The sequence below is a fragment of the Citrus sinensis genome, chromosome 9 (assembly GCF_022201045.2).
Source record: "Citrus sinensis cultivar Valencia sweet orange chromosome 9, DVS_A1.0, whole genome shotgun sequence".
In the NCBI taxonomy this organism is placed as follows: Eukaryota; Viridiplantae; Streptophyta; class Magnoliopsida; order Sapindales; family Rutaceae; genus Citrus; species Citrus sinensis.
This window is the reverse complement of record NC_068564.1, coordinates 22,800,020-22,813,415: the sequence shown is the minus strand read 5'-3', so window position 1 is coordinate 22,813,415 and position 13,396 is coordinate 22,800,020. Positions and strand designations below refer to the sequence as shown.

The 13,396-nt window shown below is 41.4% G+C and overlaps 2 protein-coding genes across 2 annotated transcripts; both read right to left on the bottom strand.

Moving 5' to 3' along the window:
- Positions 1-3,845: 3,845 nt before the first annotated feature.
- Positions 3,846-6,587, bottom strand: LOC107175601 (uncharacterized). Its single transcript, XM_015527190.2, has one exon. The coding sequence runs from the start codon at positions 6,585-6,587 to the stop codon at positions 3,846-3,848; it is 2,742 nt and encodes a 913-aa protein (XP_015382676.2).
- Positions 6,588-11,951: 5,364 nt separating this feature from the next.
- LOC107175602 (uncharacterized) lies at positions 11,952-13,190 on the bottom strand. The gene has a single exon (XM_015527202.2). The coding sequence runs from the start codon at positions 13,188-13,190 to the stop codon at positions 11,952-11,954; it is 1,239 nt and encodes a 412-aa protein (XP_015382688.2).
- Positions 13,191-13,396: the final 206 nt, after the last annotated feature.

The window sequence follows — 13,396 nt, the reverse complement described above, 5'->3', positions numbered from 1 at the left end:
TCGTCTTTAAAGATGTTTGCACAGCATTGACTAGCTTGGAGATTCATAATAATGATAAAAATTCTGAACAAGTATCGTCTGAAGCTTTGGTGAGCAGAGATTGGGCGATGGAGAAACAGAAGAAGCGTGGTGGAAAGAATTCTCGATCCAAATCGAGAAGCAGAAATATAGCTCGAGATGAGTGTGCCTTTTGTCATGAAAAGGGTCATTGGAGAAAAGATTGTCCAAAGGCTCAAAAGAGAGATGAGAAGAAACCAGCAGCAGCAAACATGGCACGAAAAGATGAGAACTCTGATTATTCACTAAGTATTACTCATGCAGCATATGTGGCTAGTTCGAGTGAGTGGATACTTGATACTGGAGCAACATATCATTTGTGTCCTATTAAGGAATGGTTTACGGATTTTCGTAATCTAGAATCCGGTGCAGTTATGATGGGGAATAATCAACCTTGTCGCACAATGGGGATAGAAACAATTCGGCTCAAAATGTTTGATGGAATGGTTAGAGAACTCAAAGAGATTAGATTTGTTCCAGAGATAAAGAAAAATCTAATTCTTGTGGGTGCTTTGGAAGCTAAAGGTTACAAAGTTACCATTGAAGATGGCACAATGAAGTTTACACATGGGGCTATGGTGATTCTGCAAGGGGTTCGGCGTCACAATCTGTACTATTTGAAGGGAGGTACTGCTGATGAAGCAAATGTTGTTGAGGCGCACAGTGATACCACCAAGCTATGGCATGTACGACTGGGACATGCAGGAGAGAAGTCTTTGCAAACTCTGATGAGGCATGGACTCTTAAAAGGTACTAAAACCTGTAAATTAAATTTCTGTGAGCATTGTGTAGTAGGCAAGAAAACAAGGGTCAAGTTTGGTACAGCTAATCACGATACTCGTGAGATCCTTGAATATGTTCATAGTGATGTATGGGGACCAACCAAGACTGCATCAATTGGTGGAAGCCATTATTTTGTTATATTTGTTGATGATTTCTCTAGACGTGTATGGGTGTACACCATGCGAGCAAATGATGAGGTTCTAGAGATTTTCGTGAAGTGGAAGAAATTGGTGGAGACCCAAACTGGCAGAAAGATCAAAGTATTACGATCTGATAATGGGGGTGAATATACTTCTGATCCATTCTTGTAAGTATGCCAGAACGAGGGTATTAAAAGACATTTCACGGTGAGACATACTCCGCAACAGAACGGTGTGGCTGAGCGTATGAATCGTACTTTACTGGAGAAGGTACGATGTATGTTATCTAATGCTGGTTTAGATAAAAAGTTTTGGGCTGAAGCTGTGAGCTACGCAAGTCACTTGGTAAATTGGTTGCCTTCTGCTGCAATTGGAGGTAAAACTCCTATGGAAATGTGGTCTGGAAAGCATGCACAAGACTATGATTCCTTTCGTGTATTTGGGTGTCCAGCTTATTATCATGTCAAAGATGATAAACTGGATCCTCGTGCTAGAAAATCTATCTTTGTGGGATTCAAAGGTGGAGTAAAGGGCTTCAAGCTTTGGGATCTCGAAGACAAAAAGTTTGTGTGTAGCAGAGATGTCACATTTGATGAAGCTTCAATGATAAAAGCTTCAAGTTCTCAGCAGGTGGAGAACAAGACCACAGAGGTATTGCAGCGGATGGAGTTTAATGCAACTCCATATGTACCAGTTAGTTCTACATTAATGAATGATTCAACTATGGAGGTGACACCTAGAGTTGAAGAAAAAGTTGTTTCTTCTAATGTCCCACAAAATGAAGAAACAATTGATGATGTAGATGATGATGATTTTATAGCAATAAGGAGGCCAAGAAGAGAGATAAAGAAACCCGGATGGCTTACTAAAGATATGGTGGTAGCCTATGCACTTCCAGTTATTGATGATGACATCCCCAATACTTTCAGTGAAGCATTACGCAGCAGTGAAAGTGATCAGTGGAAGCTATCCATGGAGGAAGAGATGAAATCTCTCTATCAAAATCAAACTTGGGAACTTGTAAAGTTACCAAAGGGGAAAAGGGCTATTGGCAATAAATGGGTCTACACCAAAAAGCAAGGATCTCCGAATCAAACAACTCCTCGATACAAGGCAAGGCTCGTGGCAAAAGTTTTTGCTCAAAAGGAAGGTATTGACTATAATGAAGTTTTCTCTCCAGTTGTAAAACATACTTCCATTCGTATCCTACTTGCCTTAGTTGCAGAATATGAGTTAGAGTTGGCTCAGTTGGATGTTAAGACGGCGTTCTTACATGGAGATTTGGAGGAGGAAATCTATATGATTCAATCTTGTGGTTTCAGAGTTGCTGGAAAGGAAAATCGTGTGTACAGATTGAGTAAATCTTTATACAGATTGAAACTAATTCTTTGAATGCGTTGAGTTTGGAGAATTTTGAACTACGGTTGGTTTGATCCCAAATTTTGGGTACGTAGGCAGTCGAATCGACACAGCCATTCTGGATCCTTATTGAAGGATCACTTTGGGGATGAGGGTTCGTTGGTAGTCGGCTCAGATTTGAACAAATTTTCGCCGAAGTGGAGAATTGTTGAAAAGTCATGCACGTGACATTGAAATTCAAAAATGAATGCAAAATTTCAAATGGCTACCAAACATTTGAAGAAAAAATGGAAAGTTGGCAAATTTGTCAAATTTGCCAAATAGACACCATTGACTATTGGCTTAGGTTAGGTGGAATAGTAAAAGGGTTGGTGCAATAGTGCCATTATTTTCCCTATAAATAGATGACACTTCTTCCATTCTTGAGTATCCCAAAATTGTTAAGCTTATAAGTTTCTAAGCTTTTGAGAGAAGTGAGAGAAGTGTGTCTGGGGAATTTATTTTTCCTGCAGAGTGTGAGAGTACTGGGTATATTTGGGTTTCTGGGAAGTGAGATTCGTTACTCAAATATTGTATTCTATTAATTGTGAAATAAACAATTATTCTTTCTTGCCTCCGTAGATGTAGGTTTAATTACCGAACCACGTAAATTCTTGTGTCCTTTATTTTTCGATAATTATTTGGTGCGCTTGATTCCGCATTCCGCGCACAACAATACTTTTCTCCTTAAAGACTTTGTGTCCTCTCGTGGGTCATTAGAAACAAAACAAAACAAAACAAAATACTATCATATAGAGTGATCATTTAATAGCTATTTTACTTTAATCTAACCTATAAAAAAATCAAAATCAAAGATTTATCTATCCACACGTAAGGTCACAAGTCGACTCTGATTCCAATTGTGACACTCTAAAGACTCGCCTTAGGCACAACTCATCACGGTTTTATTATTGGACTGTGCAACCCAAAATACATCTACCTAGTTAGGAGAGCCCATGATATATAAATTAGTCTAAGAACTCTCTCACTAGTCATGTGGGATGTTACAGTTATTGTTTACGATTTATTGAACTTCTCTTTCAAGATTTGCTAACCTGAATTAATATCAATGCGTGAAATGGAGCATCAATCAATGCCTCACAATTTATGCTTCTTCTTTAAAATGATTCATTCTGAATGTTGCTAGGTTAATGTTTCTTCTGGAATCAACCTGGTATGAGTGTACTCAAACATATTAATTATTTAAAATTATTTGAAACAAAAATTTTAAAACTTTATTTATTTACAAAATACCATTCACTTTTATTAGATGACTGGAGCTTTTATTTTACAACAGCCGTTAAAAACCATAGCACCACAATATCAAACCAAAGACAGACTGCTTTTAAGGTAGAACTCTTTTTACATTGTTGAAACTTGAAGAAACCACAGCTGGAGAATGGAGAATAATTTCACACCATCTGCATCAGCAGCCGGAGGCTTAAAATTTCCGAATTCCATGGGCAATCAGGTTTCACTAACAATAGAAACCTTCTCATATGCCTGGCCATCTATAAATTTCTTGCGATCATTGCAACAACCCCCGAACAGCTGCTGCAGGAAAATGACTGCAGCAAACATCATACCTCCTACAGAAACAATGATGTTACAAGCATCAGAGAAATAATCTGCATTGGTATGGAGAGCATGGTATGCATGTGGCAGCAATCGGAGACTGGTCACTCCAATGTAGAATGAACTAGCCAAAGCATTGTCTTTGGAGTTTCGGAATATGTTGAACAGGATTTGAGGCAACAGAAATCCGTCCAAGACAAAAACTGTGTACAATTTCAGGCCCTCCCACCGCTGTGGCTGAGGATAAAATCTTTGGGGAGATGAGAGAAACCCCAGATAATGATTGTGCTCCCTCCAGTTAAAAAGGTAAAATATGATAGCCCCTGGAGCATATAATGAGAACGATACAAATAGAGACCGCTTCTCAGCTAACCACAAGCCTGGTTGGTCTTGCCCATCAGCCAGCTTTGCTGACCATGAAAGTTGCAGTAATCGGAATTCTAACAAGAAAGCTACCATTGTTATTATCCTTACAAGCACTTCATTCACTTCAAGCCATCCACCTCTACTAAGCAAAACACGTGGCCTGTCGAGATTTTTCAGGAACAGGGCTTCAAAGTTTAGCATCAGGGGAATCATGTGTCCTAAAGTAAGAAGCAAAAGCATAAAAAGCGAAATGGAGGGAAGCACTTCGGGGTGCTTCTTCACATGCAACAGCTGCAATCCCACGAAGATACATGCAAGTGTGTTGGATATAAGAGCCACGGTTATCTCCCAATCCATCTTGGAAATGGACTTTTTCACAGCAAGTGCAGAATAACTAACAGAGTAGACTTCCATTGGTTCAAAATAAAGAGGGTCTGATTCCGCCCGCATGCTTTTGATGCTTCCCTTGATATGATCTTCATTCTCCTTTGGATTTGATGGCGGAAACTGGAAGTTTAGAAGAATTTCACAGTCCATGGAATCACTGGTTGATGATAGATTATTGGAGACAATGCTTCTACAACCAACCATACACAACTGTCCTGTTTTTGAATCATAAATTCCTTCAGCTGAAATCTCCACTCCCGAATAAGAACTCCTAGATATATCAAGAGAATAAACCTGACCACCAAAAGTTGCTCCAGGTAGTAATCTGATGCCAATTTTGTAGCTGATGTTGACCTGGCTGTTTCGATTGAAGCTTTCTTGCACTGTAGGTCTAGAAGTACTTGAACTTAAGGGCGTTTTACTATATAGGTACCGTGGATAAAACTGATCGCCAGCAGAAAGAGGAGTTGCGTAACCCCGAGAACTGTTTGCATTAGGTCTGTGAACACGAATATTGAACTGCATGTCGTAAGAATGCTCACTTGGATATTTCTTCCCATTGCTCTTTTGAGGCTTCCACTTCGGCCAACATAATTCTCTTGCTCTGTTGATTTCTGAGTATTCATACTTCAAACCTGAGACTGTTCTGAAAGAATTCTCAGAATTTTGAAAATGGATCTTCTCGAAGTAACCAGAATCACTAACAGCTTTTTTGCTCCAAATTTCCCCCACGATGTTCCTGCTCTGTCTGATTGACCAGATTGAAGGGAAGCTCAAACTCAACCTTGTGGTGCAATCTCCAATATAAGCATTAGCCAAAGATTCTGCTGAGTTCAGAAATCGGCAAGCCACAATAAATAGCTTATTCATCTTGTCATCCCAATATCCTTCTGCGACCAATGTTCTGTTGGGATCAAATGGATGGTAGTATCCAACATAGCTACTGTTAGGAAATTCTACAAGAACTCGCAATCTCTTTTCCTCTTCCAGGCACTCAATTTGCTTTAAGGAAACAACACGAGGAAAATATCCATCTGTCGAGTCACTGAAAGGACTGCATATATTTGCAGAACTGCAATTACTGGAGTACTTCAAATTAAATTCATTTCCTCCTAGGACTACAGAACAGAAACTTGTTCTGGGCAGTGAACTAAGTGGTAAACATTTCACAGTATCATTTCCACCAGAAAATTCATTACTTAAATCTTTTGAAGCCAAACTATACTCATAACTCATTCTTGGCGGAATAAGTATAGAAATTGGCTCAAAATAGTTTAAATCATTAGCAGAACTCATGCACTCCAACCTTCCACTTACCAAAGTTGTAACAACACTTGAATTCTTGAGATTACTAAGCTTCAGGACAGCTGCAAGGTTGGGTAATTCATCTTCTGTTCCCACCATACAAAGATTACCAGAAGATTCTGACCAGAACCCGTGTAGCCTGAATCTCACTAAACTTCTCCTACGGCGAACTCCTGGCTCATGAGAAATGGCCCCTGGATCATATGATTTAGCTACTTGCACATACGTAACACCTCCGTCGGAGGAATAAGTGTTTCGGCTTCGTAACAACAATGTTCCTTCAATTCCAAACACACCATCCTTCTCAGTTTTGTACACATTCGGGGTGCGAAAGGTGAGTGAGTATGCGTTCTGAGAGAGGATCTCATCGCCTCCAGTGTAGTAGCCAGTGTGGAGTCGGGGAAATGATGAGAGGGCAGGTTCAAATTTGTTCAGAGTCGATTCGGGGACTATAGAATTGCAATGATCAGAATAAGATATCTGAGTTGCAGAGGATAGGAAAGAGTTTAAACAGAAAGCTGTTAAGAAAAAGGAAATTAATAAAGTACGAAGCCACTGAAAAGCAGAGGAATTCATGATCATAGTCGTCGAAAAAAGATGAGTATTCAACCTTCTGTTATGCCAAGAAAACATATAGTCTTCTGGGACACTGAAATCTCCTCTTTACTTATGCACTCTCAATCAAAACTGGAGACAAATTCCATTGCGTAGATAGCAAGTCATTATTTTTATTTTATTTTTTCTTATAGATGGTAATGAAAATGACAGCTTCAATCAAGACATGGAAATTACCGCAAGCCAAACTACACAACAAATGTATTTCCTTTTAAGTTCATTATCCAAAGACAGCTTTTTCAAAGCTAGTACATAGTTTTTGGGTTTTGAAAGTATATTTGAAAGCAATCCATAGAGAATAAACATAAAAAGATAATAAAAAATTGCCGTCTTGGTGAGGTTTATAGCGCACTACTTTCTTTTGATCGTTTCCGTTTGTTTCCTAGCTGGAATAGTTACAAGAAGTACGTCAACACATGTCAAGTGCAGGTAATATTTTACAAAGATTTAAAAGAGCTAATTAACTTGAATTCTCTGTTGGCTATTTCATTAATTCCTGAAGAACCCTTCTATCATTTTAATATTTAGGAAAAATGACACCTACACTCCCAAGGTTGGAGGAAATTATCATATAAACCCTTAAATTTTTAAAAAAGGACATTAAACTCCCTCTTTTTTTTTTTTGATTAGATGGGGCTCAAACTAGCGAGCTAAACAGGAATAAGACGGGGTTGAGTAACCCCAAACAAGTCTTTTACAATAATTGGAGAAATGCCCACAGGCGGGCTAGAAAATAAGTGCAATCCATGGGGGTATGAGTGAGCCATGTTTGCCATAAAATCCGCCGCCGAATTGGCTTCCCGATAAATATGGGTGATGGAAACTTGCCAGTTTCTACTAATAATCTCCCGGATAGCAACGACCAAAGCATAGAATTCGTTAGGCACAACCACTTGCTTCGAGACCAATTGAGTAACACAAAGGCTATCCTCCTCAACCAAAAGACGTTTTATTCCAGCCTCCCAAGCTAGATGTAATCCTTGGTACAGACCCCAAAGTTCCGCCATTAACACCGAACTCTCTCCAATATTCATACAAAATCTAGTTAGCCAGTGTCCGACCGAGTCTCGAATAATACCACCAGCACCTGCACCCTCATCTTTTCTACAAGATCCATCCGTATTCAATTTGCACCAAGGCCATGGAGGTGGCAGCCATCCAATAAAGATCTCCTTCCTCTGCGGCTGTTGACTTATATGAGAGTTGTTTAATCTATGGATTTCGTTAGCTCTGGCCATAACATCTACACAGACTGTTGAGCTATCCGCCAGCTTCCCCTCCACCATAAAAAGATTCCTCCAATACCATAATCTCCACACCGCTACGCCGAAAATACACTCCCAAGCTAATGAAGAGGGAATGTTCCACTTATTTTGTAAATTCGCAATTATCCAATCTCGTAAAGACGACTGAAAGAAAGAGGATTGATGCCGAGTTGGAACAAGCCGAAACCAAACCCGCTTGATGCAATGACAATCTCTCAAGACGTGAATAACATCCTCAAGAGGAGCCCCACAACGATCACAACTTGGAGAGACCGGAATATGCCGCCTAGATAGTTCACTCTTGGTTTTTAATTTCGCATGTAAAGCCTGCCAAAGGAAAATGCGAGTTGCTTGCGGCCCCTTCCAGGACCATGCATGCTTCCATGCATTATCAGTAGCAGTGAGTTCCAGCTGACCGAGGGACTCATATGCCGAGCGAACCGTAAAGTTGCCACTTGGCTCATAACGCCAATAGATTTTGTCAACACCAAGAAGAGAGCTAGGAGGCATTATCGAGGCAATTTGCATCAGGATAGAATTGGGTAGCAAATGTTCAAAAGCTGACCAGTTCCAGCCCCCATGCACGTTCAGAAAGTCACTCACCGTAGCATTAATCAATTCATGAGGCACTGGATGAACAACGAAATTGATCAAAGGGCCTTGTTTTGTTGCCCAGCAGTCCAGCCAAAAGCGAGTTCGAGAACCATCACAAACAGCCCAGCGAGCTCCCTGCATGGTGGCTGACCACGTGCGCTTTATGGCTTTCCAGATTCCAGAACCTTGTTTCTCAGGGAGGGACAACGGCAAGTGTCTAGGATCCAATCCGTACTTTGAACAGATAACCTTAACCCACAGTTTGTCTGAATTCGAAACTATTTGCCAGCTCAGCTTCATCAATAACGCTTGATTCATCACACCCAACTTCTTAAACCCCAGGCCACCTTTAGTTTTCGACATGCAAATTTTATTCCAGCCCACCATACTCATCTTATGTCTCTTCGACTTCCCATCCCAAATAAAACGATGGCACGACTGCTCAAGCTTCCCACGCACCGGAGCTGGTAATAAAGTTGTCTGCATTGCGTAAATTGGCATTGCTTGGAGCACCGAATGAGCTAAAGTAATTCGGCCAGCAAATGATAAGTGAGCTGCATTCCAACCCATGAGCCGCTTTTCCACCTTATCAAGGATCGATTGGTAGGTAGCTCTATTTATTCTCGAATGGATGAGAGGCATTCCAAGATAGCACCCCAAGTCATTTGTAGCAGAATACCCCAACACATTACTGAGGAGCTGAGCGTCTCTTGAACCAACATTCTTAGAGAAATAAATTTTAGTTTTCGACTTGTTGACCTTTGCTTTAGAGCTCCGGCAGTAATTGTCTAAAACTGCATCAATGGTGTACGCCTGATCAATTGACGCCTCTGCAAAAAGGAGCAAATCATCTGCAAAAAATAAATGCGTTAGAGGAGTTCCATGCTTGGCCAACCGAATAGGCTTCCAGCTGCCCTCCCTCACGGCATGTGATATTCCATGGCTCAACCGTTCAATACACAAGACAAAAATATAAGGAGACAGCGGATCCCCCTGACGGATTCCTCTCCCCGGGACAAATTCTGTTGTAGCCTCACCATTCCATAAAATACTCATCCGGGCCGAAGTTACACATTCCATGACTAATTGAGATAACTGAATCGGGATACCAGTTTGCTGTAGAGTATCGAAAATAAATGACCAATTAATTCGATCGTACGCTTTTTCTAAATCCACCTTGATGGCCATAAACCATTTTTTTCCCGTTTTCATTCGCATGGAGTGAACTACTTCTTGAGCAACAACAATATTATCAATAATATGGCGTCCGGGCACAAAGCTAGTCTGGCAGGGGCCTATGAGATCTGGCAACAAGGCTTGCAATCGGTTAGCAATTATTTCAGTCACTGTTTTATAAGCGACCGTGTACAAACTAATAGGCCTAAACATACTTAGGCTAGTGGGGTGCTCCACTTTGGGAATCAAAACCAACAGAGTAGTACTGATTTTTTTGGGGATCTTGCCCGAACTAAAAATGTCACCTATAAGCTTGCAGAAGGAAGGCCCCACAACCGGCCATTGAGACTGGTAAAAGATTGCATGCAGATCATCAGTACCTGGAGCTTTGAGGGGTTTCATACTAAAAATTACCCTTTTAATTTCGTCATCCAAAATTGAGACGATAGTACTCTCCAAATCATAAGCATTTAAGACTGGGAATAAATTCGGTACCTGATAACTTTGAGGGGTTGCAACTTCACTTTTGTATAAGGACGAAAAATAATCAATAGCATAATTTCGAATCTCTCCCTCACTATAAAGCCAATTCCCCGAAGTATCTTGAATAGCTTCAATTCTATTTCTCCGTCGTCTTGCAATGGTCTTTTGATGAAAAAACTTCGTGTTCCTATCCCCGTGCAGAAGCTCGTCTTTCCTTGACTTCTGCCACCACAAGATTTCCTCTTGACCCATCACCGTCTCCAAATCATTCCGAAGCCTAGCCTCTAACCGCACAAGCCCTCGGGAGTTATACCTTTCTAAGGCTGCTTGAATCCCATTTATACGAGCCATTAACCGTCTTTTCCGCTGAAAAATATTTCCAAACACCTCTCTATTCCACTTTTGGACCGCCTGGACAAAATGGGACGCCGCATCTCTATAATGGGCTTGAGGATCCCAAACTTTCTTAACAAATGAATTGAAGTGTTCATGAGTCAGCCAGGGTGCCAAAAACCGGAAAGGCCTAGTCCCCCGGTGTCTGTACTCAGCTCCCGCAAAACGAACCAGAACCGGCCTATGATCTGAAGCAACCTTCGGAAGGTGAAGAACAGAATTGTCCGCAAATTTTATTAACCAATCACTATTACAGAGAGCTCTGTCAAGTCGTTTAAACAGAAGTCCACGAGACCAAGTAAACCGAGGGCCTTTAAATTTTAGATCAAAAATTCGGTGCCCATCAAACCACTGCCGGAAATTACCGCAAACTCCTGAATTCCGTGTAGCACCCCCCTGCTTCTCAGAAGCATACAATATAGAATTAAAGTCCCCACCAATTAGCCAAGGCCCTTGAATTGACATATCAATGCTATCCATATGCTTCCACAGCTGTCCCCGCAACATCGGGTTTGGGCTAGCATAAACCGCCGTTACCCAAGACATAAAAGTATTATTCCTACATATTTTAAAGTGGATAAACTGCCTATGGTTCAGCATCACCTCCACCTCAATGTAACTCTGCCAAAGAATCCAAATTCCACCCGCAAAGCCCACTGCTTCCACTCGATGGGACTGGTCGAAACCACTCTTCTTAATGAAATCATCCGCTTTGACCCCACTAATGCGAGGTTCCATCAAAACCACCAAGGATGGGTTGTAGTTTTTAATAATTGTCCTGAATGAGCGCCGAAAATCAGCCGAGGCTGCCCCTTGGACATTCCAATACATAATGCTAATCATCATGAGATAAATAAAAGCAAAAAAAGAAAACATAGACACCTTATTAATGTTGTCCATTCCCGTCATGCATCAACGCCAAAGGCGTTTCCTCGATCATCGAGTCTTCCTCATCGGACATCTCCTCCCCTTCATTCTCCCCCATAGATACAGCCGGATGCACATGAGCATTTACGTTGTTTCTACAACCAGCATGTTGATCGTCTGGAGGGTCAGACACGTGCTCATACTCCCGTCGCAGCCGACTGCTCTGATCACTGCCCGCCTCCCTTCGCAGCCGACTACTCTGATCACTGCCCGCCTCCCTTACCTCTCCAAGAGATCGGTTTTGGTTATCACAGAATATCACCGTATGCTTTTTTGGGTCCAAGGTTGTAACTAGAGGGGACATTTGTTGGTGGCTGGGGTTGAGCTGAGGGTTAAGACATGATTCGGTCCTAGGGTTTGTATGGGGCAAATAGTTTGTATTTTCTGTTCTTAAAGTGAAAGTGGTCTGCTGAAAAGGGTTACGGATTGGGTTCAAGGAGGAAGCTGGTGTCTTCTTTTGGGGTTTGGCAGTAACGGTTGTGGTGTGCTACTTATGTCTAGCCGGAGTTTTAGTTCTATCCTCGTGATTGGCAGTAAATATCTGGTAAGGGTTGGCCGTGTTTGGTTGGTGAGAAGTGGATGGATTGTCTATCACAGCGGCATGTGTGGGGTGCTCACGGTCATCCGTGACCTGCTCAAGAACTTGGAATCTGGAAACACCAGCCCCTGTATTTTCTCGGTTCTTAGTCAAGCCATTGTTAATGTCCTTGCCACTATTAAATTTTCTGCCCTTTCTCGTGGCTATCATCCAAGGTCCAAAGGACTCGGCATTGCTATCAATATTACCGTGATCATCTGGTTGGACAGTGTTCCCCTGGGGCTGCATATTAGGTTGGGGTTGAACCCCTTCTCCAGAATTAGTTGCTGAATTCAATCCCTTGCAACTGCTACTACTATGGCCGTATCTTCCACATGTGAAGCAAATCACTGGTAATCCCTCATACTCTACCTTTTGAACCTTCCCATCCAACACAAACTGAGAAACCAGAGGCTTGGCCAGGGAAAGACGAACTGCAATTCGTGCAAATCTTCCACGCGCTGAGGATGCTGTGTTCGAATCAATTCTCATCACTGTACCCACTAATTCTCCAAGTTTCTGGAGTACTTTCCAGTTGTATAGGTGAACAGCGAGTCCGGGAAGACGGATCCATACATTAACTTGCTCTATATCCGTTGTATTGGCATCAAAAGACGGCGTCCATGGCTGCACCGTGAGATAGTGCCCCATAATAATCCACGGACCTTTTGTTAGGGCATCGACAGCATCAGTGGCCGAACGAAAGCGAACCAGGAAATAATTGTTTTCTAGGTCAATCACCGAGTAAGTCATTGTTGTCTTCCACATGGCATTCAGTCTCGTACAGAGAGTTCTATAACCGATCGTGCGACCCAGCAGCTTCACTATAATTGAGTTCTGCCATGGTTCACATAACTTCTCGTGAACCCTATCCGAGAAGGTTATGGAGGGCATAGGTCCATCTTTATTTTCCGTCACGTCCCCTTCCTCAAACTCCCAGTCCCCTGCGCCGCCATCGTAACCCGTCTCCATTGCTCGCGACGAGTTTACAAGGGTTTCCTTGTACGAAACATGTACAGGGGTATCATCTGCAACCTCCTCATCACGAAACCTTGCCTTCTTAGTTGTTCTACTTTCCCTGAACGGTGGAGGGAAAATTCCTCCAGCGCTAGGGTTTTTTCCACGTCCGGATTTTTCGGAGCTCTCCATTTACTATTTATTAAACTCCCTCTTTTGATTGTAATACTCTTTGTAAATAGTAATTAAAAAAATTGACCTTCAAATTTTTTAATAAATATAAATATAATTTAAATTGTTTAATTTGTCTAGTAGACTAACAATTTTAGAATTTTTTTTATACATAAAATAATTTTTAAAATGTAATTATTAAATTTATTTTAATAATACATTTGTGT